Genomic DNA, 26,668 nt, shown 5'->3' on the forward strand with positions numbered 1-26,668 from the left:
GAACGTTGGACGTCCATCGTGGAGAAGCTGCAGGTGTGAGTAGGTCACGGGGGGTGATCAGGCTGGCCCACAGGATTGGTGCGGGGACTTGTGTGCCATTGTGGTCTTTCAGGAATCAGTCTCATGCACTCCCCTCCTCTATGACCACCACAGCATCAGCTCAACACAAACATAAACATAAAATGAATTGATGAACTTATTATTTTCCAATTAAAATATACAGATTAATGTAAATAAACATCATTGATGCTCTTGACAATCAAACAATTTGAAAGAGTTTAAATGTATGCCGTTTATCGAGGCTGGATGGAAAAACACACACAGAAAGAATCATGACATGAAGCATTCGCAATAACATTTTTAATGTACATAATTATCAAAAATTAGTTGCATTTTCTTACATATTTTACAGTGATAAAAATAGAGCTCATGGAAATCAGAAAAGTAAGCTTTTAATCAATCTAATATTGGTCCATGTGGGTTTCTTTGATTGAAGTATGAATAAAAATACACACTGAATAAACTTAATTTTGAACATGTAAACAAAGAGCTTGGAGTTACATGTGATCAACCATTCTCAAACTGCATCTGTTTTCACTTAATAATGATGAAAAAGCATAACCTGTGCGCTTCTCTGAAATCCCCAAATAACAGAGACAATCCCCATAAACTCTCATAGAACTGAGAAACCAGCTTAAAACATGAGCAACCAAAACCACCCATCAGTTCTGCATCCGGGACACCAGATAATAAAGCAGGAAGAAGGCCACAACCAGACCCACGGACACGTAACACAGGATCTTTCTGTTGTCTCGACCCGATCGGACCATTGTGGAAAACCTCTTCACGCTTCCAGTCAACAAACCAGTTGTGCTGAGAAAGTTGGAGTCCTGAGTAAACAAGGATGTAAAAGCACATGATGACGAGTTACAGCCTTCTGCCAACACTGCAAATACAGCATTAACACACTCATGCATACCGTGGCCAAGAGAGATTAACACACTGCAATTTAAGAAAACACATGCAATTACAAAAAACACCAGCAAATTAAGCAAAGATTTTCCACAGGTTGCAAATACTCACAATGCAACCAAATTAAGAATGCAAGCTGCATTTTCTCACAACACAGGCAAATAGCATTGCACACAACAGAAATATTTCAAGGGGAGACTAAAACGTGATGGACTTAGATATTTAGGTTATGGTTATTGAAGCTAATAATATACAAAAGACAAATGGATTGGTGGAATCAGGATGTTAAAATAAACAAAGATCACTTTACTGAGCAATAGTCAAGGCACAATAAGCAAATCCCAGACAGGTCTGTCATGCTTTTGAGTCAACTTAAAACATTTCTGTTGTGTCCAGTGCAGAATGCAGTGTGTTTTCTTTATTTGTTTGCGTTGTGAGGATTTGCTTTCAAACCGATGAAGATTTTTACTTAATTTGCAGGTGCAATTTTTGTAATTGGATATCAGCCACCGTGAATTTACACTTACCATCCCATCCAAATAGGCATTCTGTTCTTCCGCATCTTTGTCAATGTCGTATGCTAGCTGCGAAGGAGAAAACAAAATATAAATGATTTTATTTTAAATAAAATTATATATTTAGATTTTATTAAATGTGTTTATTTAGATCTCCATTAGGCACTTTTTAATGTATTGACTATTCTTCCTGGGGTCCAACAAATAAAATAAAAAAACTTACATCAAATCATCATCAAAACCAATACAAAAAAAAAAACAAAAAACTAATTTATATTAAGATAAAACAACAGAATAAAATACCAAAAAAAAAAAAATACAAATTTACACTAAACCAGAATTATATAAATATAACAAAGCATACAATGTAATTTTTTTTAAAACATCAAAAGTATCAATTAACTAAATATATAAATTAATTATAATAAGACATTATATTAGTCAATGGGTGATTATGATGGAACAGTTCTTGAAAAAAAATCATTTATTTTCAACATTTAATGTGCACTCTCAAAAGGTTTCAACAAAAAACTTTTGTTATAAGAGACAATAAAAACAACAGACAGACAGACAGACAGACTAAATACTTTATGGCAAGAAAATAAATATTTACTACCTCATGACCATTTAAATATGCCAAAATTTTCTTTATAATATTATACATAGAAGTTTTTATGAGAAGCAGATCTAAGAAAACATTTAGATTTTTTGCCTATGCCACCTCTTTCAGAAAAGGAGAAAACCTCAGCCTTGTTCATACCATACACACAAGACACTTTTTTCCACTTGCTGGAATTGAAAAGAAATGCTGAGGGAAATATTTATGTAAAACTGAATCTTTTTAGACTGATGTTTTTAGCTAAATGTTTAGTTTAATAAGAAGTGAAATTGAGGTGAAGTTGGTCTTATATTTGCACATTTGCTCATTTTTGAACAATGACAACTTGTCCCCATGTGGTTTACCATGTTACATTGAAAACTCTGGAGTCTGAAATCGCATGCAAGTATGACTTTAAAACAACATTAGCACTATTTAATTGACTGTGAACAATGTTATACTTTGATAGTTATTGGCTGATAATATGACTTCCACATTTAAAATGTATAAGGGATACTGAAATTATATTATTAAGGAGAATATCTGAATCTCTGAGTATTAAACCAACTTTATTTATACTTGATTTCTGGGAAATTTTAAAACACCATTGAGATTTTCAAAATGCTTTTCAGTGTAGCTCATTATACTCAAAATAATAATAATAATAATAGATTTTAGCAGATCTTGGACTAGTTCTGACTTACAGACTTTAGTCTCGAGACTTTACTGGCCAGATTTTCCGCCATCCGCTTGTTTTCAGCATCCAGCATGTCATCCACAGCTCCATGTCCTGAAAATTACATTATTATTCAATAATTTTGGGCTGTTACAACATTCTCACCTGAACACCTTCATATTTAAGTAAATTTGTTCAGGCAAAATCAACAACCGAAGCTACTGTTAGACAATAAAAGCTTTATAATATTTTAATATCATGTATAATATCATGTAACTTAGCTATAGTACTGCTTAAAAAGTGTAAGAACTGCATATTAAAAGAGAACTGCTACGTGTCACTTACCTCGATTCCATGGATCAGCCATTTTTAAAGAGCTAATCGGCTAACAACCTTCTAAAAATACTCCAAAAGACGCCAAACACCGACGAAAACTATTCTTATTATCCGTAAAAGACGTATAAATGTAATTCGCACACATATAATGTTAATAAAACTGTTGGCAAAAGTAAACAGAGCGCATTTATCCCGAAGAGAACCGCCAAACAGCAGCAGTGTACAGTGAAGCGCAGCTGTCGCGAGGGGATTGTGGGATATGTTTATCCGCCGGTCATTCATTTTTCTATCATAAGGACTCTGTCTGATTGCATAAGCTTCCTAGACTGCCATCTGCTTGCGTTTGGGTTTTAAATGTTTTGTTCGGTTAGTATTATTTTACTAAACGACATCGATATGAAATAAACAGCGCCTGACACTGTTGTGCTGGTAAGCATCTTTATCTTATAAAAAACCTTGATAATCCTGTCATCATGATGGCGATCGTAAAACACAATAATAAAGGATGCATATTGAAATTAAGATTTTTGGATGTCTTAATGCGCTACAATGCATTCAATTAAATGAAGAAAATGTTCTAATATAATGCAAAATAATAATTGAAGGGGATTGAAAAATATTAATCGTTTTAATGCTGATGTTTTAACAGGAATTAGGAGATTGGATGACATTAAGAGCGGTCTATCAGCTACTGTCATCTGAATTCTCATACCGAAAAAAATTGCTTTGAAATATGTAAAATAATCGATGAGCTTACGCGCTTCTTTGATGATGTACAACCAAATTATGATAAAACGTTATAATATATGTATATATTTGAAATAATACATGTATATATTTTATGTTTGAGTGAAACTAAACTATTCAAAATAGCATTGTCGCTCGTGATTAGACAGTTTCATGCCAGTTTTTCCCTTAATAAACGATTACCATTTATTTAATTAAATAATTATATTTTAAATTAGTTAAATATAAAAACTAAAAGAAATATAAATGTAATTGTTTAAAATTATGAATATGCTTTGATATCTGTGCAACTAACAAAAGACAATTTATGAGTTATCTGTTTATGCATAAAATAAACAAAAAAAATAATTAAAATTAAGCTTTAACTATTATATTACGAGTTACATCAAAAATTCTTCGATTTTTATTTATTATAACCTAATAATATAATTTATTAATGTAACCTTTATTATAATGTTATTATAACCTTATTCATTATGTAATTTATAAATGTAACCTTTTGCATTATTATTAGGCAAAACGTTACCTTTAGGTAAAAGATTTTAAAATTATGCAATTCAATGCATATATACTGTAAACCTAATTTATTATTATTATTTTTTTAGCAGTATAAGTAAAACAAAACACTAAATTTAATGATGAATTAATGATAAAATGTAATGTCAAACTGCTTTGTATATTGTTTACATTGTAAAAAGGGCTAAAGAATTAAAGATAAACTAAATTAACTGAAATGTACTTCATAATTTTTTCTTTATTTTTCAAGAAACCCTTAGTGTTACTGTATATTTTAGTTCTTTTTTTTAAATTCCTTCTACAGTGCGGAGCACCAATTGGCCACAAATTGTCATAATGTTGGCCCGCAAAGGTCTTTTGCCTGATGGGTTCTTGTTAACGCGACTCGCTGAAGATGCACAACCCAGCCGCATCCGGCCAAAGTCACAAAGGGCACGTTTTATCACCAAGAGCGGCTCATGTAATGTAGCCCACAAGAATATTCGAGAACAGGTGAGATTTTCCTATCAGTTCTAGGCTAAAGAAAAGTTTCAATTGACTCAGTTGCAGTGTTCATAAGAGATTATTGCTTCTCAGGGTCGGTTTCTCCAAGATGTGTTCACCACCATGGTGGACCTGAAATGGCAGCATTCTTTGCTCATCTTCACCTCAGCGTTCCTCTGCTCCTGGATGCTCTTTGCCATGGTGTGGTGGCTCCTGGCATTCGCTCATGGAGATCTAGAACCTCGAGATCCCAATGAACCCGGACCTGTGCCGTGCGTCACATCCATTCACTCCTTCACTTCTGCTTTTCTGTTCTCCATTGAAGTGCAGGTAAGGATCAATCTGGATAGATATGACTCTGTTTCCATCTAGAATTATTATGACATGCATTTTCAGTAATCTAAATATTTTAGACTCCGCATACATTTTTATTTAATGTCATCCACTTGTGATTGGACTGACTGAAACGTAATACTAGTTGTCAAAACTGAGGGAGAATAAACAATGTAATATTTTTGGTAAACTATACCTTAACAGCGCTGAACAGGATGTGAAGTAGAAGTTGACGTCAATCTTCTGTGGAGGCGGGGCTTATCCACTCTATTACATCATAGAGTAGAACATTCAAGAATCTGTTATCTTCAGACTGCCTTCAATATAATCTGTATTTAGAGGAACCACAAAGTGTTCAGTTCTAAAACTTACAGGATATTTTTAGAGAACTATGAGCTCTTATATGTAAAAAAAAAAAAATTAGGTGATTTTTAGGTTTCACAGTTCATGACCCCTTTAAATCGTCTGTAAGATAATGAAGCATTTGTAATACCAGGTAACTATTGGTTTCGGAGGACGAATGGTGACAGAGGAGTGTCCGCTGGCCATCATAGTCCTCATCATCCAGAACATTCTGGGCCTGATCATCAACGCCATCATGCTTGGCTGTGTGTTCATGAAGACAGCTCAAGCCAACCGCAGAGCAGAAACCCTCATCTTCTCCCGCAACGCAGTCATTGCCCCAAGGAATGGCAGACCGACATTGATGTTTCGTGTTGGAGATCTGAGAAAAAGCATGATCATCTCTGCCAACATACAGCTGCAGGTGACAGATGTGTTTATTTCTTTACTGATGTATTTAAATCATTGAAGAACCTTAACATCCACAGAACCTTCTATTAGAGAGTTCTTCATTTTAGTCCTTTAGATCAGTGTTTCTCAACCACGTTTCTTTGAGGACCACACGCTTTGCACATTTTCCATGTCTCCTTAACCAAACACACCTGATTCAGACCGTCAGCTCATTAGCAGAGACTGAAAGACCTGTAATTGGTTTGACGGACAAAGGAGACATCCAAAACATGCAGTGTTGGTGGTCCTCCAGGAACGTGGTTGAGAAACACTGCTATAGATCTTTAATATGTCCTTCAAACTAAGGTTATTTAATCATTATTTTATCACCAGGTTCAGACAACATAAAAGCAAGGCATTTGATGTCAAAATGATGGCAGATATGTAGCTTTAAAGATAGTATAAATTCTGCCTTAAAGGGACAGTTCACCTTAAAATTAAAATTCTGCCATTACTTGGCAGAATGGAAATCTATTCAGGCATCTTGAATGCAAGAATTTAGAAATTCGACATGGAGAGTGATTTTCATACACATTGATTATCATAACAAACACAAATTATGTGAAGTGTGAGCCAAAAATGCTTTATATATCATGTCTGTACCAGATATTCTTGAGTTTGATTCCATCCTGATCTTGATATTTGCTCCTCAGGTTATTCGGCGGACAGTGACAGCGGAGGGCGAAGTGATTCCCGTCTGTCAGTTAGATATCCAGGTGGAAAACCCTCTCAGGAGCAACGGCATATTCCTCGTCTCTCCACTCATTATCAGTCACACCATTGACAGAGGGAGTCCACTGTACGAGCTCTCAGCGCAGTCAATGGCTACCGAAGATCTGGAGATCATTGTCATTTTAGAAGGTGAATAGAGTCTACTTTCCAGTACTGGGTTGTGGCTAGAAGAGCATCTGCTGCATAAATCATATGGTGGAATAGTTGGCGGTTTATTTCCCTGTGGTGACCCTTGATAAATAAGAGACTAAGCCGAAGGAGAATGAATGTTTGATTGAATAGAGTCTGCTTAATGTAATTGTTTTGTTTAAAAGCCAAAGTATTTTTAAGGGATTATCATAGATAAGCTCTCTAATATGTGACCCTAGAGTACAAAACCAATCATAAGTGTCAATTTTGGGAAATTGAGATTTATACATGATCTGAAAGCTGAATAAATACATTTGTCATTGATGCTGAGATGCAACTATTTCAAAATCTGGAATCCGAGGGTTTAAAAATATCTAAATATTGGGAAAGCTGCCTTTAAAGTTGTCTAAATTAAGTTATTAACAAAGCAGGCCTGTAGCCAGGGGAGGGTTTCAGGTGGTTCAGAAGACCCACCCCTCATTGACAAAGGCCCATAACTACTATGTCATAATAAGTTGTGAAAATAATCCATGGAAAAAGGCTTTAACACCATGTGGAATCCTGTGTTGGTTGTTGCGTCAGCATGACTGAGGAAAGTTGAATGTGCGGGACGGTTTGCTTTTTATGTTAATGATATTTAAATAACAATAGGCTAAAGTTTTTAATTTAAAACTTTAACAAATTCCTATTTTTTCTAATGATGCAATTGATGTATATGATGTAAATGATAATTGATGTAAACCTTAACATCAAAAATGTGGTTATGATGACCATCAAACAAGCTAATCCAGCAAAAAAATAGTGCTTAAAATGTTACAAAAATGCAACTTATTTTAACCTCATAATTACATAGAAAAAAATTAGGCGAATAAATGCAAAATGGTCAACTTTTTAAGAAAAAAGATCCACACCCTTCACCAGGCTGGCTACAGGCCTGTAATGCATATTACTAATTGAAAATTAAGTTCTGACATAGTAGACTCTTATTAAGAGTATTGTCTTAATCTTATTAATGTCGGACTATTGGTGTCCCTGTTAACATACTCTACTTCTAATGCCTTATCTGTCATAATTTTAGGCTTTCTAGAATATTTTACTATGAAATTTTCACCGTATTAATGCCACTTATTTTGGAATTACCTGCAAGACATTTTTATTATTGATAATAATGATTACACAATGCTTTAAAACATGTTTACCTATTTTCTCAGTGTTTGCTGAAGAATGTAAAAAATTACCTTAAGTAGGACTGCACGATATTAGAAAAATCTAATAACGCAATATTTTATTTTTCTGCGATAAATATTGTGATATAAATACAGTTTCACAAGACGGTTTTCTATGGAGCCTAACCGTATTCAGGTACAGGAATTTAATAATTTAGCATAAAATATAATGAATTATAAAATAGCAAGGAAAGGCTATTAATGCTTTTGTTTCTATTTCGTTTCTAGTCCAAATATCTAAAAATTCTTAGATCAAGCAAAAATATTGTTTTGTTTTCAACTTAACTCAACTTAACTTTAACTCAAACGTTTGTCAGGATTTTTTTTTCTTAAAACAAGTAAAATAATCTTGTTTTCACTTTGAAATTAAGACATTTTAAATAGAAACAAGACAAAAATTTTAAGATTTTTTTTTTTTATGCATAAAGTGTATATATTCGGTCTAAATACGGTAATTAAATACAATTCTGTGGCTCCTGTTCAACTATAATCTAGACTCAACATTACATATCTTGCAATGGGACTATGGGTGCACACATTCCGATATCGATTCTGAAACGATATATTGTGCAGCAAATAATACAAAGCATTAATATAAAATGACATTAAATTTAAAGAAAATGAAACTATTTAAAAACTGAAAGAAAAAGAAACCACACTGAAGTAAAATCAAATTCAAGTCACATCCAAAGGTCCATTTAGGTTAGCATGGTGTCTTATAAGTTTGCTTACCAAGTTTAAACTTTCTAAATCTGTTTGACTAGGTGTTGTGGAGACGACTGGCATCACAATGCAGGCCCGCACATCCTACATACCAGAAGAGATCTTGTGGGGTCGGCGTTTCGTCTCTATTATGACAGAGGAGGATGGACGCTACTCTGTCGACTACTCCAAATTTGGAAACACTGTTCCTGTACGGATGCCAGCGCTCAGTGCTAAGGAGCTGGACCAAACCAGGGGCGTGCAGGACAGCGGACCCCATGAGGGTAAACCTCAGGGCTGGGGGCTGGTGAGGGCGGGACGAGGTGGGTACAGGAGGGGTGGAGCAAGGGCATGTGATGACACGGCAGCAAAGCCATGGTACGTGCCAGCGGAGAAAGAGGAGGAGAAGAAGGGTCAAAAGAAAACCGTGAAGCTTGAGGAGATAGGAAGAGAGATTGAAGAAGAGACAACTGAGGATATGAGCGATTAGAGCACAATTTTTTTGGTGTTGTTGTATTTTTAGATACTGAAGTAGAAATGACCTAAAAGTTCACCAAGGAATTATAATATGCTATTATCTTACTCAGTCTCAAGCCATCCAAGATGGAGGATTTTATTCTAATATAGAAACATTATACATGGAAATAAATGCAAATGACATAAAAGTTAATATTTGGATTTTTACATATATACAAATATGTCATATATGCAACATGTATTGTGAAATATTGCAAAAAAAAGGCCTCTTACGGAGTTGGCACTTTCAGATGCAATAAAAAAATACTTGTGGCTCCTAAAGATACACTGATTGTAGACATAATGTGTGTAGGAAAGCTAGTTCATGAATGAATATGCCTCATAATGGTGTGAGCAAACTGAGCTGACAGTGTTTACAGCTTTTATATAGGATGCATCATCCAGGACATGCACAAGTACAATTGTGATAAGCAATGCAACACACACGCCTCTCTCTCGCTGTTGTAAACAATTAGTGTAGGCTCACGTGAACTTATGCAGTGCATATGGAACAATATCTGACGTATGTTATAAAAATTCTTAGACCACTTGCTGAGGTTGTGGACTAAAGGTACACAGAAATGTACAAAAAGTGCATCATCGGTCACTGGTATTAGTTTTGTTTTTCCTGTGCATTTACAACTTTCAAAGTGACTTGAGACCACCATGGTTTCATCTAACCAAATTCTTTAATGTTATACTGAGAGACACCTGCATATCATGGATGGCCAGAGGGTGAGTAAATAACAGCAGCATTTTCATTTTTCAATAACTCCTTTAATATAGTCCTATTAAATGTATTACAAATTGGTCACAAATAGGTATTTTTACTATAGACTACATGTTTTGCAAACTGCCAAAACATGAACAACTGTGTAGTTCTTGTAGATGATTTGTCAGTAAAATAATACATTTTAAGATCTTTGTAACAGAAAAATGTGGCAGTTTGGATGTATTCTTCAAGAATAGTGGACTCGAGTTGGGGTTGACGCCATACTAATAGTTTAGACGCCAGCTAGCCTAATAGTTTATGAAGTAAAATGAAAGGTGGGTAACGTTAGGCAATATAAATACAGCAAATACAGTACATTTACAACGTTCATGTACATTCCAAAGATCTTACTTACCTCATAGTTGCAGTTAAAATAGCGGGATTATCTAAAAATGTTATATATACAGACTTTTTTTCAGTTTAATTAAAGGCGCGAATCGCGAGTGCAACAGTTAAAAGCGTCCGTCTATCGCGCCTACACAAACGAAAAGCCCAAATTATTTACCAAGAATGTTAATCTATTCTCCACAGCTTTTATTTTATTTACACCTCAAATTACATACAACATATATTGCAGCATGTATCATTCAAGATGTGGACTTTAAGTTAGGGCTGACGCCTAGCTAATAGTTTGATGAAGTAAAATGAAAGGTGGGTGTACAAATATAGCAAATACAGTAAATTTACAATTTCCAGGTTGTGGTATACATTCAAAAGATGTTTCTTACCTGCATAGAATAACGGCAATATCTAAAAATACTAGATATACGAAGGTTTTTTTAGTTTAACAAAAGGCGCGAATCGCGGTTGCAACAGTCAAATGCGTCCGTCTATCGCGCCTACATAAACAATGTAAACGTAAAGCCACCAAGAACGTTATTCTATTCTCCACAGCTTTTATTTTATTTACCTCAAATTACATACAGCATATAAACCAGACTAAGATGTGTGTTGTTGCTGTCTCTGTTGAAGAAAAGGCAGCTTTATTTGTTGAGTTTTGATACCATAGAAATCCTTTTAAAATATTACACTTCGGTTTGTCTTTTCATCTTGTTTCCTGAGATGTGATCGTGTTTACGTGACATTTTTTTTAAATGTGGCTATCTTTTTTATTTAGTGGTTGTAAGTGACATGTTGTGTTTACATTTGTGTGGGATTGTGCAATTGTGTATTGTGAACTAGATGACCTGATTTTTGTGTCCACTTAATTTATGAAAATGGCCATTAGAGAAAACATTCCGTGTGTATTTATTGTTTACATATCAGTGCATTAATTGATATGACATGCATTTAATAAAATATATGACATTTTATATCTGACTGAAGGAATTCTCAGAGTTTTCTTTGTTTTTTTAAGGGAGGAAAATGGCATGTTACGTCACAGGATTAGGGGTCAACAGCTGGCCAGAGTTTACTTTTACAGACTTCGCAGCCGAAAAGCTGGTGCATCTGCATTCATATGGTGGAGATTTTAAAATGAGCTGTTTTAAATCCATTCAACAGTCTAGCACTGACTATTTTCCTCCAGTGTTTACCCAAAAATCTGAAAATTCTGTCATCAGTTACTCATCTTTCAATTTTCACAAACTTGTTTTTAGTTTCTTTCTTCTGTTGAACACAAAATAATAATATAAATATTATTAATAATCAAATAATTAATCAATAAAATAAAGTATGGAAAAAAAGAAGTATAAGAAAAAAAAAGTTGGAAACCTGTAACCATTGACTTCCATAGTATTTGTTTTCACTATGCAAGTAAATGTTACACGTTTCTACAATTTTTTCAAAATATCTTTTGTGTTCAAGAGAGAAATATACCCATAAAACTTTGAAACCACTTGAGGGAGTGTAAACAGTGAGTATATTTGCATTTTTGGGTGAACTATCCCTTTAATTATTTAAATTGACTGGTTGTAATGGAGCTGTTCGCGATTCTGAATGGACGAACTGTCGTTGAAGATAATGGGTTAAATTAAAACTCCAAATGTTTTTAAAAATGTGGTATTTGCCAGAATATTTACTATCGTGTTACTCAGTTGTTGCTAACAATTTTTGTTAATTAATTGTGACATTGCCTAAATTGTGATTTGCTTTATTTTAGCTTGATGTAAATTGAAAGAAATTCATAAACTTAAGATTTATTTTTTAATTGGTTATATTTACTGATGTAAAGGTTTCACATACAAAGTTCATATAATAAAAGTTTGCTACATTCATTTAAAATATCAGTCAAATTAAAATAAAAGTCAGAAAACAATGGTATTAGAATTACAAAAACAAAACAGCGCAATTAGATATAAAAGCTGTTAGTTCATACAAACACAACATAATCATTTACAGTAAATATAAAGGGTAACAAACTGCATCCATTTAGCAAATCATGCAGTGAAAGAGGCCTGTGAACACGGCAAGCAGAGAGAGAAAGAGTGAGCCTGCAGTTGTCAGTGGGCCGCCGTTACACAGGTCTGTGTTACAGCATCTGTACGTATACTCTGATATGGATGGAAACTGTTGAGACAGGCGAGAGTTATCGCAGTCAGTGTATCGAATGCACCGGCGAATGGTCTTCCCACCTGGAGAATCACAAACAATACTACTGTAACTACATAGAATGATACATCATTTGAAATGGTCAGAAAATCCAGATTTATGTCTAATATAATTAAAGGCAATGCGTATAACAGTATTTCATAATCTTAATTATCACTTTGCTGCTTGTTTAAACTACTTATTTAAAATGAGTTGAAACAACACAATTCTTAAGGTTTTTTTGGGGTCAACTTAATGGTTTTTACAAATTTAAGTGGACTGAACATAAACAATTAAGTTAACTTAATTAAGTTGTGTTAGGACAACATGAAGGAATTGCCAAGTCAAGACAAACTTTATAGAGCGCTAAAAACCTAGAAGTGAGCCAAAGGGCTGTACAGAAATATACAAAATAATACGAATAATACTATATTAAAAAATTAAAATTTCATTTTCATGTCAGCTTAGTCCCTTTATTAATCCGGGGTCGCCACAACGGAATGAACCGCCAACTTATCCAGCAAGTTTTTACGCAGCGGATGCCCTTCCAGCCGCAACCCATCTCTGTGAAACATCCACACACACACTCATACACTACGGACATTTTAGCCTACCCAATTCACCTGTACCGCATGTCTTTGGACTGTGGGGCAAACCAGAGCAAACCCACACGAAGGCAGGGAGAACATGCAATCTCCACACAGAAACGCCAACTGAGCCGAGGTTCGAACAAGCGACCCAGCGAACTTCTTGCTGTGAGACGACAGCACTAACTACTGCGCCACTGCCTCGCCCACAAAAATAAAAATATAAGGTAAAAGATAGCTAAACATATTTTAAATACAGCTAAAATGAGACTGATTAAGGGTAGGCAAACAAGTATTGAGCAGTGTTGATCAGCACAAGTATTTGAGTACTGTTTTAGATAATAAATTGTCCTTTTCAGTAAATACTATAATTTTATAGGAATGGGCAGCAAAGATTGTACTGCTTGCAGAAATTAAGATCATTTAATATAGATAAATCATTCATGTCCATGTTTTACAGTTCATATACTGTGTTCAGTCAGTGTTATCTTTTTCCTTGCTTTGTTGGTTCAATTCTTTAAGTGTGAAAAATAAGAGTTGTTTGGAGAGAATTGTGGACCTAGCAGAAAAAATAACAGGGAGAAAAGAGATGAATAGGGCTCAGTTATACCAGACAAGTTTTGAGTAAAGCTCAGAGTATTCTGTCAGATGATTCCCATCCTATGCACGACAAGATTTATATTCTTCTGTCTGGTATTTGATACAGAACTCCTATTAGTAAAAATAAATAAATAAATAAATAAATTTAAAAAATGGTTCAAACTTTCATTCATCCCCTAAGCTGTAAAGTTTTTACATTTAGGGTAGATTTGTATTGTGCAATGTGCTTTTGTGTATTATGTGTGACATGTTTATATGCTGTAACCAACTTGCCTTCTGGAAATGAATAAAGACTGACAGACTAAACTATCTAAAAAGGCATTTTAATGAAAGTAATTAGTAAAATCAGGTGTCAAAGGCCAACGAAAATAAAATTCGAGAACTGTGTGAAACACACATTTACCGGTAGGAATGACCTCTTGCCCTACTCATAATTCTCTCTCTTCTTATAGCCATATATGCCTATTACATATCTATAGCACACTGTGATATAGCCGGGCCGAATTGTTTTGCTTTCTCACTGCAATCAATCCGCTCCAGAGTTCGTTTCAATCAAACTGAGACCCCCTCATTCAGGCGATTGATTTGGTGCGGATCTGAGACGATTGCTAGTTTCACATTTGCCAAATGAACCACGCTAACTGGGCAAACGAAACAGGTTATGAAACAAAAGTTTAGGTGTGAAAGCACCATTAGATCGCAGTGAATGGGAGAGTACAACAAATAATTTTTAAAAATCCTATTTGCTGAAATAATAAAAGAAAAACTCCACGATTGTGTTATCAAGACTTTTAGAAAAAGGAAACAAATTGTATGAGACTAATAACGGCAACCAGAAAAAAGAATAACGTCAAATTTGCATTAGAAACACCTCGCATAAGCAGTAATATCTTGATTTTATACATTCATAAATGCATAGAAAGATTCATATACTAATGATCTTGTGAAAAGGGTCCATTGTGTGTTATTTTTTTTGTTATTTACAGCGCAGAATGTTCTGTTATGAGAGCATTTATTATATTTAATTCCTTTTAAGCATCTCAAATATTTTTTCTTCACCACAAAATTTCTTCTTTTTTAAAAGAAACAAAAAAAAAACAAACACAATTCTTTCTAAAATAATACAAATTTTAACTTGATCAAATAACATTCAGTAACATTATTCACCACAGCCATATCAACCTGCAGCTCAAGATCAGTTACTCAGCCTGGTCAGTACCTGGATGGGAGACCACATGGGAAAACTAGGTTGCTGTTGGAAGTGGTGTTAGTGAGGCCAGCAGGGGGCACTCAACCTGTGGTCTGTGTGAGTCCTAAAGCCCCAGTATAGTGAAGGGAACACTATACTGTCAGTGAGCGCCATCTTACAGATGAGATGTTAAACTGAGGTAATCAAAAATCCCATGGTACTTCTCATAAAGAGTAGGGGTGTAACCTTGTACTGTCTAAATCCCCTTCATCGGCCCTTATCCATCCTCCCAATCATCCCCATCCATAAAATTAGCTCTATCACAGTCTCTCCACCTATAGTTGGTGTGTAGTGAGCGCTCTGGCGCCGGTGTCCTGTGACTGGCGTTGCATCCTCCAAGTGGACGCTGCACACTGGTGTAGTGGGGAGACCCCCTCATGATTGTAAAGCGCTTTGGGTGTACTATATAAATATACATTACTTACTTATTTATTAATAATTAGTATAGTTTTCATCACACATTTAAAAAGCAACTAATTATTGATTAATTTCTAATTATTATGTTATTAAGTTATTGCAAAGCGTTTCAGAAAAGTGAAGTTAGTTCTCAAAAAGTGTCAATGTTTACTTGTTTGTATGTGATAAATATGCTGTGTATTACGCAAAGATAGTTTAAGTGATATAAGTCTCTAAGTATTTATTTAAGAAAAAAAATATATTTAAAAATGTATTAACAATGGGGTGAAGCAAGCACTCCACTTCTAGAATCACCAACAATGCCAAACCTTTCTCATGCAGGTGTAAACAGGCGTCCTCATAAGAGCAGGGCTGCTGAACGGAGCATCGTCCTCCAGCGTAATCCTCACACTTATAGCATCGCAGAGACGAGCCTGCAGAGGAGAATCGCATTCCATAATGCTTATTGCCTGTTTCGAATACAAAACACTGAGGTCATGACCAAAGCCACACAGAACCAGCCAAACAAACAACTGCCATGCGTGTGTGCTGGAAACTCACCTAAACTGAGAGTCACACAACAGACCAATAGAAACAGTCCAAGAGAGAGCTTCATTATGAGGAAACCTGCCTGAGAGACTGATCATAAATAACGTGAAACTACAATTAAGCAAAATGAAAAGGCATAAAAAACAGTTGTGATCGATTCTTAATTATTAAAAATACATATTTTCCAGACATAGAGAAAATAACATCAATGACGAAATATTTAAAGAAGAGAGTGTAACAGATATATTATCAATATCTTGATTAGAGATGCCCAAACTGGGACCCGTGCGCCAAAGTTGGCCCATGGTAACCTTTGAATTGGCCTACCATTCCATCTGAGAATGGTTTAGAGATTGTCATTTCAAATTTAATGTGAGCTTTTAAATGTTTGTTTTAGTGTTAAGCTACCAAAACATTATCAGAAACTAAATGTCTGAAATTAAAGTGTAAATGAATCAGGTTTAGTTGAAAACGTTCATACGATGGATAGAGGAGACTTTCGTGAGCAAATTAAGGCAAAGAAAGCTTCTGCTCGACTAGTATAGTCAGAATTGAACTCCACTGTGTTATAAAAGTGATTGTTTATGTTTGTATTGCAATTAGTTATCATTTAAAAAGTTATATTGTGTTTGTTAATACAATTCAACGTGATGTTTTCTATTTATTTTCTTAATATTATGAAATGAATTAGGAAATTAACAATGGCAACCTTAATATAAAACAGTAAATGGTTTATGTATCTTCGGCCCACGGCTATCAATGATATTTGGTTTTTGGCTCTTCATAAGAAAAAATTTGGGAACCCCTGATCTTGATAGTCAGATAAGAAAAAAAATAAAAAATAAAAATATATACAATAAAATAAATAAATAAAATAATAATGGGGAGGTTTGTGGCAGAGGGGGGTAAACTGGCAAAAAAAAGTAGTTTTAAGTACAATAGCAAAGAATAAAGGTTTAAAATAAATACATTAATTAATTAATGTAAAAAAATAAAATAAATTAAAAAAATAAAAATGAAGGGTATATACACTGACAAAATACTCTTTATTTTAATATATAAGTGGTCATATAAAATATTTAAATGATTAAAAACAAAAAAACAAATGGCTAACGCCTGGTATTTTTAAGTATAGTGGCAAAGAATAAAGGTTTAAAATAAATAAATAAATAAATAAATAAATATATAGATAATTATTTAATGAACATTTTGGGGGATATACTGAAAAAATAATCTTTTTTTATATTATATTATATTATATTATATTATATTATATTATATTATATTATATTATATTATATTATATTATATTATATTATATTATTCATTAATTTTCCTTTAGCTTAGTCCCTTTATTCATCAGGGGTCGCCACAGTGGAATGAACCACCAACTATTCCAACATATGTTTTACATAGCGGATGCCCTTCCAGCTGCAACCCATTACTGGGAAACATGCATACATTCTCATTCCCACTCATACACTGCAGCCAATTTAGTTTATTCAATTCCCCTATAGCTCGTCTTTGGACCGTGGGGGAAACCAGAAGACCCAATATTATATCATGTTATAGTAAGTGATCGTATAAAATATTTAAGTTGTTAAAAACAGCTAACACCCATTATTTTTAAGTATAGTGGTGTAGAATAAAGGTTTAAAAGACTTAAAACTGAGGATTGAAAATAGGAATTAAAAGGTGTGTTCAAATGTAACTGGGAAAAATGTCAATTTTAAGTTGTATTAAACTTTTACTTGAATTCCTCTTCATGTTTGACACCATAACATATTAAATTGTAAATACAAATGTAATTTAGAGACATTTTATGATGTTGCTAAATATATATTCATACATATTTACAGACATTTTTAGAGAACATTATTAATGTTTTAACTTCAGAGGAGTACAGAAACCGATATTTCACCCTCATTTCCAATCGCAACAAATAAAACAATCATTATTGTCATACAAAAAAAAGCTGTAGATGACATATAAAAAACATTAGGAGTTTTTTTATGGGGCATCTATTTTTTATTTAATTAATTTTAAAGCATCTCAGTTTTTTTTATTTACTATTAAATGCAAGTTTTTTAATACAGTTTTTTTTCTAAAATTGTTTTTATTTTATACATAAACATACAAATTAGGAGCCTAAAATAAACATAACCTTTAAAACAACCTCTAATTTATCAATAAATATTTAGTAATACTATTAATTAGTAAATATTATTAATATTATTAATTATTAATAATTAGTACAGTTTTAATCATGCTTTTAAAAAGCAACTAATTCCTAATTTTAAAACAAATATTTAAATGACATCATTTATGAAATTTGCAAGAACTATTATTTGTACCTTTATAAAAATCAAACAAAATCTAACATTTTACTGAAACCCGTGCACTTAAAACTAAACAAGTACATCCAACAAAAGTTTATTTTTCTATATCTCTATTAGTATAAATATTAAACAACATGCATACTTTCATAGACTTTTAAAAATTTATTAAAGAGTATTGTTCAAATATCAAAAACAAAAGGCTCTTATAAGAAACAACATGTATACTTGCATAGACTTTCTATTTTAAAAAGCTTTCTTTTGATAAAATAATTTCCTATACACACTGAATAAAACAATATACCAAGTTTGTGAAGTGAATTTACTTACAGAAGAGTGTTGTTAAGATATCAATACACAAAGGCCCATTGTGAGATTCAGAAAAAAAATCTGTAACATCAGAATAATATTAAATATGTCTTACCCTGCACGAAAATATTCCGGTATCACAAACGTCCAATCTTGTGTGTTACAAAAAAGCCCAAAAGCATTCCTCGTGCCACCTCTTCTCTGCTCGCTCGGCCAGCCTCACCCTCACCCTCACCCTACATGAATGATGTCATTGATGGAGCTTCTCTTGAGTGCCAGCGCACATTAAACTGAGCCTAAAAATAATGACACATTAGAATTACCACAACAGAATAATTCCTGTACTTCACTATAGTATGGTTTAGTAACACTATAGTATTTACTATAATTACTATAGTATTTTTTGACAGCTTAGCATCTTACTAAATGTTAACTTGCACAGTCAAAACATTGCAGTCGGCACCTTGATATCAAAACATCATCAAATGGAGAAAAATGTAGATTAATTTAACGTCTTGAGGTTAAATTGACATCTAAAATTGGGAAAATTTATCTTTTGATGCCAATTTTAGATGTCAATTAGACGTCGTTTTGCCATCAAGCGGGTTTACATGCATTGTAAGGATACAAAATCAAGTGTAAATTTGTGATTTGTATCTGAAGCTTTCTGATAAATACAGGTTCTCTTATATTATGATATGTTTTGTGTCGTTATTTTGCTGGTCAAAAAGCATCCATGTTTGGATGTCAAATAGACGTCATGGTTTTGACATCAAATCCATTTGGATTTTTGATTTTCAGATAAATGCAGGGTTTCTTATATTATAAAGTTGTGCCATTATTTTGCAGGCCAAAAAAGCATAAAAATTTGGATGTCAAATAGACGTCAAGGTTTTGATAAATCTATTACCATTTTTGACTTTCAGATGAATGCAAGGTCTCTTATATTATGATATGTTTTGTGTCATTATTTTGCTAATCAAAAAAGCATCAAAATTTTGACGTCAATCAGACGTCAAGGTTTTGACATCAAATCCATCAGTATTTTTGACTTTTAGATAAATAAAAGGTTTCTTATATTATGCTTAGTGTCGTTATTTTGGTGGTCAAAAAGCATCAATATTTGGATGTCAAATAGACGTCAAGGTTTTGACAAATCCATTACCATTTTTGACTTTCAGATAAATGCAGGGTTTCTTATATTATAATATGCTTAGTGTCGTTATTTTGCTGGTGAAAAAGCATCCATATTTGGATGTCAAATAGACGTCAAGATTTTGATAAATCCATTACCATTTTTGACTTTAAGATGAATGCAAGGTTTCTTATTTTATAATTTGTTTTGTGCCTTTATCTTTGTGTTCAAAAAAAGCATCAATATTTGAGTGTTTAATAGACGTCAAGGTTTTGACAACAAATCCATCAGTATTCTTGACTTCCAGATGAATAAGTTTCTTATATTATAATGTTGTGTAATTATTTTGCTGGTCAAAAAAAGCATCAATATTTGGATGTTAAATAGACGTCAAGGTTTTGACCTCAAATCCATTAGCATTTTGACTTTCAGACAAATGCAGGGTTTCTTATATTATAATACATTTGTGTCATTATTTTGCTGATCAAAAAAGGATAAAAATTTGGATGTCAAATAGACGTCAAGGTTTTGACAAATCCATTACCATTTTTGACTTTCAGATAAATGCAGGGTTTCTTATATTATAATATGCTTAGTGTCGTTATTTTGCTGGTGAAAAAGCATCCATATTTGGATGTCAAATAGACGTCAAGGTTTTGACATCAAATCCATCACTGTTTTTGACTTTCAGATGAAAACAAGGGTTCTTATATTATAATACATTTTGTGTCGGAATTTTGCTGATCAAAAAAGCATCAAAATTTGGATGTCAAATAGACGTCAAGGTTTTGACAAATCCATCACCATTTTTTGACTTTCAGATAAATGCAGGATTTATATTATAATAAGCTTTGTGTCGTTATTTTGCTGGTCAAAAAAAGCATCAATATTTGGATGTCAAATAGACGTTAAGGTTTTGACATCAAATCCCTTCACATTTTTGACTTTCAAATGAATACAGGGTTTCTTATATTATAATATGCTTTATGTCGTTATTTTGCTGATCAAAAAATGCATCAAAATTTGGATTATAAATAGAGGCCAAGGTTATTACATCAAATCCATTACCATTTTTGACTTTCAGATGAATACAAGGTTTCTTATATTATAAAGTTGTGCCATTATTTTGCTAGTCAAAAAAAAGCATCAAAATTTAGATGTCAAATAGACGTCAAGGTTTTGATGAATCCATTACCATTTTTGACTTTTAGATAAATGCAGGCTTTCTTATATTATAATATGCTTAGTGTCATTATTTTGCTGGTGAAAAAGCATCCACATTTGGATGTCAAATAGATGTCAAGGTTTTGACATCAAATCCATTACTGTTTTTGACTTTCAGATTAATACAAGGGTGCTTATATTATAATACATTTTGTGTTGTTATTTTGTCAATCAGAAAAGCATCAAAATTTGGATGTCAAATAGACACTAAGGTTATTACATCTAATCCATTAACATTTTTGACTTTCAGATGAATACAAGGTTTCTTATATTATAATATGTTTTGTGTCTTTATATTGCTGGTCAAAAAAGCATCAATATTTGGATGTCAATCAGACATAAAGCTATTTTTGATGCTGTTTTTGACATCACAGTGGTTAAAGTGACTTTAAAAAAATAAAAATAAAAAAACCTTGTGCTTGAACTAATTGTATCACCATCACCGCTAACCCCCCGAATTGAAACCAAATACTTTCTGCTAGGTTTCCAATGAAGCGCTGCAGCTGGTGGCGACAATAAGGCCTGTGTGGCATCTCCCAGAGCCGTTCTGCAGTCATGGAAGCACTCAATTCAAATGTCATCTCAATGCCGCCCTTATTTTAGCCTCTGTCTGAAAAGACACAAAATACAACCGTGAATTTGTATGCCAGGACAGTAGAACAATCCGGGTTAAGTAAATGGATTTGTGGCATTTAAAACAGTTAAGTGGCGCTGTTTGTTTGGCTGCCTACACTATGCTGTTGCTTTTCTCTTACGATAATAAAGGAAACAAAATCATCCATCACATGTCAGAATGCTAATATCCAGGGGAAGGCGTGATGATTGGCTTTTTCCACAATGCTGGAATGGGACTGTGTGTAAAGGAGCAAATCTAGGCATGGGTGAACAATGAAGCTGTGGTCAGACGAGCAACAAAGAGCACTTGATCTTTGTTTGGGCTGCGGTAACAGTGCAGCTTTTTAAATAATGTGTGTGTGTGTGTGTGTGTATGTGTCTAATTCAACGTACAAAAAAAGATTTAGGCCACACTTTTAAAACAAATATTAATAGAGTGTTTTACTAGACAATACTTTCTTTTATGTTTACTTGTTGTTCATAATACTCCATATGAAAAATACTATAGTAGTTTAGAGTAAATACTATTAGTTTTTAAACATTTAGTAAAGTGTATTACACTGTATGAGTTAATAATTGCTAAAGCATGTTAACTGTGATGAACTGATAAACTACTGTAGTATACTCTACTATGGTAAAATGTGATCTCTTGTAGTAAATCATACCATATAGTTGTTGCAGAAAGCTACAGTACTGGATTGCTTATATTACAATAGATATACACTCACCGGCCAATTTATTAGGCACACCTGTCCAACTGCTTGTTAACGCAAGTTTCTAATCAGCCAAACACTTGACAGCAACTCAATGCATTTAGGCATGTAGACATGCTCAAGACGATCTGCTGCAGTTCAAACTGAGCATCAGAAAGGGGAATTAAGTGACTGAATGTGACCTGGTTGATGGTGTAAGATGGGCTGGTCTGAGTATTTCAGAAACTGCTGATCTACTGGGATTTTCAAGCACAAACATCTCTAGGGTTAACAGAGAATGGTCCAAAGACGAGAAAATATCCAGTGAGCGTCAGTTCTGTAGGCGCAAATGCCTTGTTGATGCTAGAGGTCAGAGGAGAATGGCCAGACTGGTTCCAGCTGATCGAAAGGCAACAGTAAGTCAACCACTTTTTACAACCAAGGTATGCAGAAGAGCATCTCTGAACACACAACACGTCTAAACTTGAGGCAGATGGGCTACAGCAGCAGATGCTGAACTTATCTTGACAAACGTATAATATTCATAATAGATCACCTACAATTTTCAAGTTACAGAACAATGTACATTTTAATAAATTGATCATGGTTTATACTATTTGAAGTACTTTTTTTATGTGTGTGTGATGTGTATTTCTTTGTAACTTTGTCCTTTACGCAGTGTGTATAGCCAGTTAAGTGTCAGATTAGTTAGCACCAATTCTGGGTTTTAAGTACCATGATGGCAGCTCAGCTGAGCTCAGATGCTCCATAATACCATGGCAAAAGAGAGTGAATAACGTGAAGCTGCCTTTAAGTTACCTGAAAAACCAAAGATTGGAACCGAATGGAACACTACATTGAAACTTAGCTAGCTAGCCAGCTAATTCAGGGCCTCACTGGTAGAAGAGATCCTGGTTAAATAAGTAAATACAAAAGAAACAGAAAAGGTTTGTGAGACGACAGTTATTCAGTTGACTTTTGTGCCTAATACCCCTTGCCTACAATAGTTTTCAAAACCACTGTCTAGACTAAGCTTTCGAAATGATGTTATTGTCTCTTGAAGTCCGGGTAAGTCCTCCACCAAACCCAATAACCTTAAGCTGTAAAGGGCTCTGAATAAAAGTTAACAGTGGATGTGAACACACTGCACTGTGAATAATTGACAAAAAGAATTGCTAATAATATACAGTTAAAGGCTATACATTTTATATCAGTTTCAGAATTTTTTTTTCTTTCATTCAATCATTTTCTTCCGCTTTTCCGGGGTCGGGTCGTGGGGACAGCAGTCTCAGAAGAGAACTCAAGACTTCCCTCTCCCCAGACACTTCATCCAGGAGGATCCTGAGGCATTCCACCAGGCCACACACGTCCAGAAGACATCTGAAACAGATGCCTGAGCCACCTCAACTGACTTTTCTTGACATGTAGGAGCAGCGGCTCTACTCCGAGCTCCTCCCGAGTGACAGAGCTCCTCACCCCATCTATAAGGGTGCTCCCTGCCATCCTGTAAAGGAAACTCTCTTCAGCCACTTGTATCCGAGATATTGTCCTTTCGGTCTTGACCCAAAGCTCATGACCATAGGTGAAAGTAGGAACAAAGATCGACCGGTAAATCGAGAGCTTTGCCTTTCGGCTCAGCTCCTTCTTTACCACAACGGACCGTTATTACTGCTGCCACTGCACCAATCCACCTGTCAGTCTTATGTTCCATCCATCCCTCACTCATGAACAAAACCCCAAGATACTTGGGGTAAAGACTTTAATCCAACCTGAAGATGGCAATTTTTTTAGAGCATTGTAATGGCTAAGACTATATTATAAATGCGCTTATTTATGCTTTGAATATTGATTTAATTCTTATAGGGCTTTGTTTGGCAAACTCATCCTTTAAGGAAACCAGTGAGGGAGAAAAAAAAACTCAATGTGACAATGAAAATAACAAAACAAAAACATTTTATTAAACCAATAATTGTTGAATATAGAGTCCATATGCTGAAATTTAAAGTGTGATTCTATAATACATGTACACATTCTCCAGGCTTACATTTCACATGTAGTTCAGATTTTTCGAGTTTCCAGTGTTATGTTTTCAGAAAATAAAGTGTGTGTGTATGATTTATAATGAATATATATGAGAAAATAGAGCTAACATTTCAACATAAACTTAAAAACAGATGTTGTTCTTTAACTTTTCAACCTAGAATCTCCCAGTTCAAAACAGATCATCAATAATTGTTGGAAAAACAATAAGGACCTTGCAGATTATTGTGATTACATGACAAGGAAATCAGGAAAATACAAAATCATCAATCTAGATATTTACATTTGGTACACATAGCATTGACAAAAGGGATAAAACTATAATATATATATATATATATATATATATATATATATATATATATATATATATATATATATATATATATATATATATATATATAGTAAAGCCTTTATGAAACTAAATCAAGAGGAATTTGGCTCATTTTTTGAGAAATCATCATTGAAGATGAGCAAATGTTTGCTTTGACACAACTACGGCATTTAACTCCCAACACAATATGAGAAGATATGGCATACCTCACTGTGAGGTAACAGTCTAACGTTTAAAAGCATTCACATACATACAAAAAAATCAGATTTTTTGGCAGCTCACTTATTATCAACCCTTAACATAATCCTATTGCTATATATGTTATGGCAACAACTGCTTATCAAGACAAGAAAGGCTAACAAAACTTACATGGAAACAACAGTTTAACATATTAAATGATAATGATCTTTCGACTAAATTACTGCTTTTGAAATGTACATTCATTTAAACAATAAAAATGGATTCACTGAAACAATTTCCATAAAAAACAAGCTTGAGTCTTTAAACATGCTAAATGTTCGGACGTGCAATGACTCTAGAAAATGAAAAGGTTAATGTAACTTAAAGATGGCATTCAACTGCTTGATTTCAGTCAATACACTACCTGACAAAAGTCTTGTCGCCTATCTAAGTTTTAGGAACAGCAAATAATAACTTGACTTCAAGTTGATCATTTGGTATAAGAAGTGGCTTATATGAAAGGCAAAGGCCTTTAGATTACACTTATTTTTACCAAAATAAAGTATGATCATGCTATGATTTTTAATTATTTAATTAGGGTCTGACTTTGCTAAAAGTTTTGCTAAAAATGTACAGTACAGAATATAAAGTCATGCTGCAGTGGAAAAATAATTAATATTGTGCATGACTCCCATGAGCTTGGTGGACTGCATCCATCTCAGCAATGACTCCAGTTCATCAAGATTCTTTGGATTCATTTTCAATGACTCTTTCATCTTTCCATAGAAATGCTCAATAATGTTCATTTCTGGTGACTGAGCTGGCCAATCCTGGATCACCTTGATCTCCTTTGCTTTCAGGAACTTTGATGTGGAGGCTAAAGTATAAGAAGGAGCGCTATCCTGCAGAAGAATTTGCCCTCTCCTGTGGTTTGTAATGTAATGGGCAGCACAAATGCCTTGATACCACAGGCTGTTGATGTTGCCATCCACTCTGTAGATCTCTTGCACGCCTCATACTGAAGGTAACCCCAAACCATGATTTTCCTTTACCAAACTTGATTGATTTCTGTGAGAATCTTGGGTCCATGTGGGTTCCAACAGGTTTTCTGTAGTATTTGTGATGATTTGGATGCAGTTCAACAGATTATTCATCATCTGATAAAAATCTATCTTCTGCCACTTTTCCAAATGATCAACTAGAGGTCAAGTTATTATTTGTTGCTCTTACAACTGTGATCGACGACGGCGACTTTTGTCAGGTAGTGTACTCTTCAATATTACTTCATGTATTTGTTTGAGACTCGTAAATATACAGTGTTTACTGTATTTCTAAAAGATGATGTATTAACCAGTTTTATTACTAAAATTGTTATATTTCAACTTTAAAAATGTGACTGTTACAAAGTCATGTTTTTAATAACAGATCACAAGTTTTTTTTTTACCTTATAAAGTAATTTTTAAAAAGTAATGAATAAAAAAAAAAATGAAAATTTGTACAGCAAGGTGAAGAAACAATAGTGAGTGAATCTTGTAAAACATGCTTAATCACCTTTAAATTCCAGAGCTTGGATTTAAGGAACATTGTTATTAGTAAGTACTAAATTTGCTTATATTTAAGAATACACAATTTAAGTAAAATATATATTGCACAGGGAAAGAAATCTATGGAACTTAGTGGCAAGGCAAGGATAACAACTGAACATAACATCTTTGAATAAAATAAATGTTGCTGAGCATGCACTGAATACACAAATTGATACAATCAAAAATACAAAAGCTTTGTTCTTATACATCTTTGATTCCAAACAGCTATTTTTTTGTTCAGGTGCTTAAATGTCTTCAAAG

At 33.7% G+C, this 26,668-nt stretch overlaps 3 protein-coding genes across 13 annotated transcripts; 1 reads left to right on the forward strand and 2 right to left on the reverse strand.

Annotated features, from left to right (window-relative positions):
- Positions 1 to 338: 338 nt before the first annotated feature.
- bet1l (Bet1 golgi vesicular membrane trafficking protein like) lies at positions 339 to 10,899 on the reverse strand. 6 transcript variants are annotated; one of them, XM_087310692.1, is made up of 8 exons: positions 10,774 to 10,899; positions 6,572 to 6,804; positions 5,670 to 5,900; positions 5,373 to 5,443; positions 5,008 to 5,211; positions 2,790 to 2,875; positions 1,500 to 1,556; positions 346 to 890 (listed from the first exon to the last, which is right to left on the reverse strand). In XM_087310692.1, exons 6-8 carry the CDS (start codon positions 2,853 to 2,855, stop codon positions 723 to 725), a joined length of 291 nt encoding a protein of 96 aa, XP_087166818.1. In that variant the 5' UTR covers positions 2,856 to 2,875; positions 5,008 to 5,211; positions 5,373 to 5,443; positions 5,670 to 5,900; positions 6,572 to 6,804; positions 10,774 to 10,899; the 3' UTR covers positions 346 to 722. The 6 variants fall into 6 exon arrangements, with proteins under 6 accessions (NP_001003998.2, XP_087166818.1, XP_087166815.1 ...); XM_087310689.1 differs by lacking the exon at positions 10,774 to 10,899 and having other exon boundaries at positions 6,572 to 6,879; XM_087310688.1 differs by lacking the exon at positions 10,774 to 10,899 and having other exon boundaries at positions 5,373 to 5,505; positions 6,572 to 6,879.
- On the forward strand, positions 3,407 to 9,559 carry kcnj11l (potassium inwardly rectifying channel subfamily J member 11, like). The gene is made up of 6 exons (NM_001012387.4): positions 3,407 to 3,526; positions 4,665 to 4,852; positions 4,937 to 5,173; positions 5,673 to 5,942; positions 6,622 to 6,829; positions 8,820 to 9,559. Exons 2-6 carry the CDS (start codon positions 4,697 to 4,699, stop codon positions 9,245 to 9,247), a joined length of 1,299 nt encoding a protein of 432 aa, NP_001012387.1. The 5' UTR covers positions 3,407 to 3,526; positions 4,665 to 4,696; the 3' UTR covers positions 9,248 to 9,559.
- Positions 10,900 to 12,176: 1,277 nt separating the features above from the next.
- cd59b (CD59 molecule (CD59 blood group) b) lies at positions 12,177 to 18,774 on the reverse strand. Of its 6 annotated transcripts, none has more exons than XM_087311674.1 (4): positions 18,716 to 18,774; positions 15,968 to 16,033; positions 15,736 to 15,840; positions 12,177 to 12,618 (listed from the first exon to the last, which is right to left on the reverse strand). In XM_087311674.1, the coding sequence occupies exons 2-4, from the start codon at positions 16,020 to 16,022 to the stop codon at positions 12,416 to 12,418; spliced, it is 363 nt and encodes a 120-aa protein (XP_087167800.1). In that variant the 5' UTR covers positions 16,023 to 16,033; positions 18,716 to 18,774; the 3' UTR covers positions 12,177 to 12,415. The 6 variants fall into 6 exon arrangements, with proteins under 6 accessions (XP_087167800.1, XP_087167797.1, XP_087167799.1 ...); XM_087311671.1 differs by having other exon boundaries at positions 15,736 to 15,876; XM_087311673.1 differs by having other exon boundaries at positions 15,968 to 16,037.
- Positions 18,775 to 26,668: the final 7,894 nt, after the last annotated feature.

Source organism: Danio rerio, chromosome 25, assembly GCF_052040795.2.
Source record: "Danio rerio strain M-AB ecotype USA chromosome 25, GRCz13ab, whole genome shotgun sequence".
Taxonomy (NCBI): Eukaryota; Metazoa; Chordata; class Actinopteri; order Cypriniformes; family Danionidae; genus Danio; species Danio rerio.

What these genes read in the sequence shown, in the direction of transcription:
- cd59b (XM_087311671.1), bottom strand. Translation starts at nt 16,022, where the DNA reads ATGAAGCTCTCTCTTGGACTGTTTCTATTGGTCTGTTGTGTGACTCTC. An exon ending in TTGTGTGACTCTCAGTTTAG is followed by an intron (nt 15,877 to 15,967) that starts GTGAGTTTCCAG and finishes TATTCGAAACAG; the next exon opens with GCAATAAGCATTATGGAATG. An exon ending in TTTACACCTGCATGAGAAAG is followed by an intron (nt 12,619 to 15,735) that starts GTTTGGCATTGT and finishes GTGATTCTCCAG; the next exon opens with GTGGGAAGACCATTCGCCGG.
- bet1l (NM_001003998.3), bottom strand. Translation starts at nt 3,128, where the DNA reads ATGGCTGATCCATGGAATCGAG. An exon ending in GGCTGATCCATGGAATCGAG is followed by an intron (nt 2,876 to 3,106) that starts GTAAGTGACACG and finishes TGTAATTTTCAG; the next exon opens with GACATGGAGCTGTGGATGAC. An exon ending in ATGCCTATTTGGATGGGATG is followed by an intron (nt 891 to 1,499) that starts GTAAGTGTAAAT and finishes TTGTTTACTCAG; the next exon opens with GACTCCAACTTTCTCAGCAC.
- kcnj11l (NM_001012387.4), top strand. Translation starts at nt 4,697, where the DNA reads ATGTTGGCCCGCAAAGGTCTTTTGCCTGATGGGTTCTTGTTAACGCGA. An exon ending in CTGCCAACATACAGCTGCAG is followed by an intron (nt 5,943 to 6,621) that starts GTGACAGATGTG and finishes TTTGCTCCTCAG; the next exon opens with GTTATTCGGCGGACAGTGAC. An exon ending in GATCATTGTCATTTTAGAAG is followed by an intron (nt 6,830 to 8,819) that starts GTGAATAGAGTC and finishes CTGTTTGACTAG; the next exon opens with GTGTTGTGGAGACGACTGGC.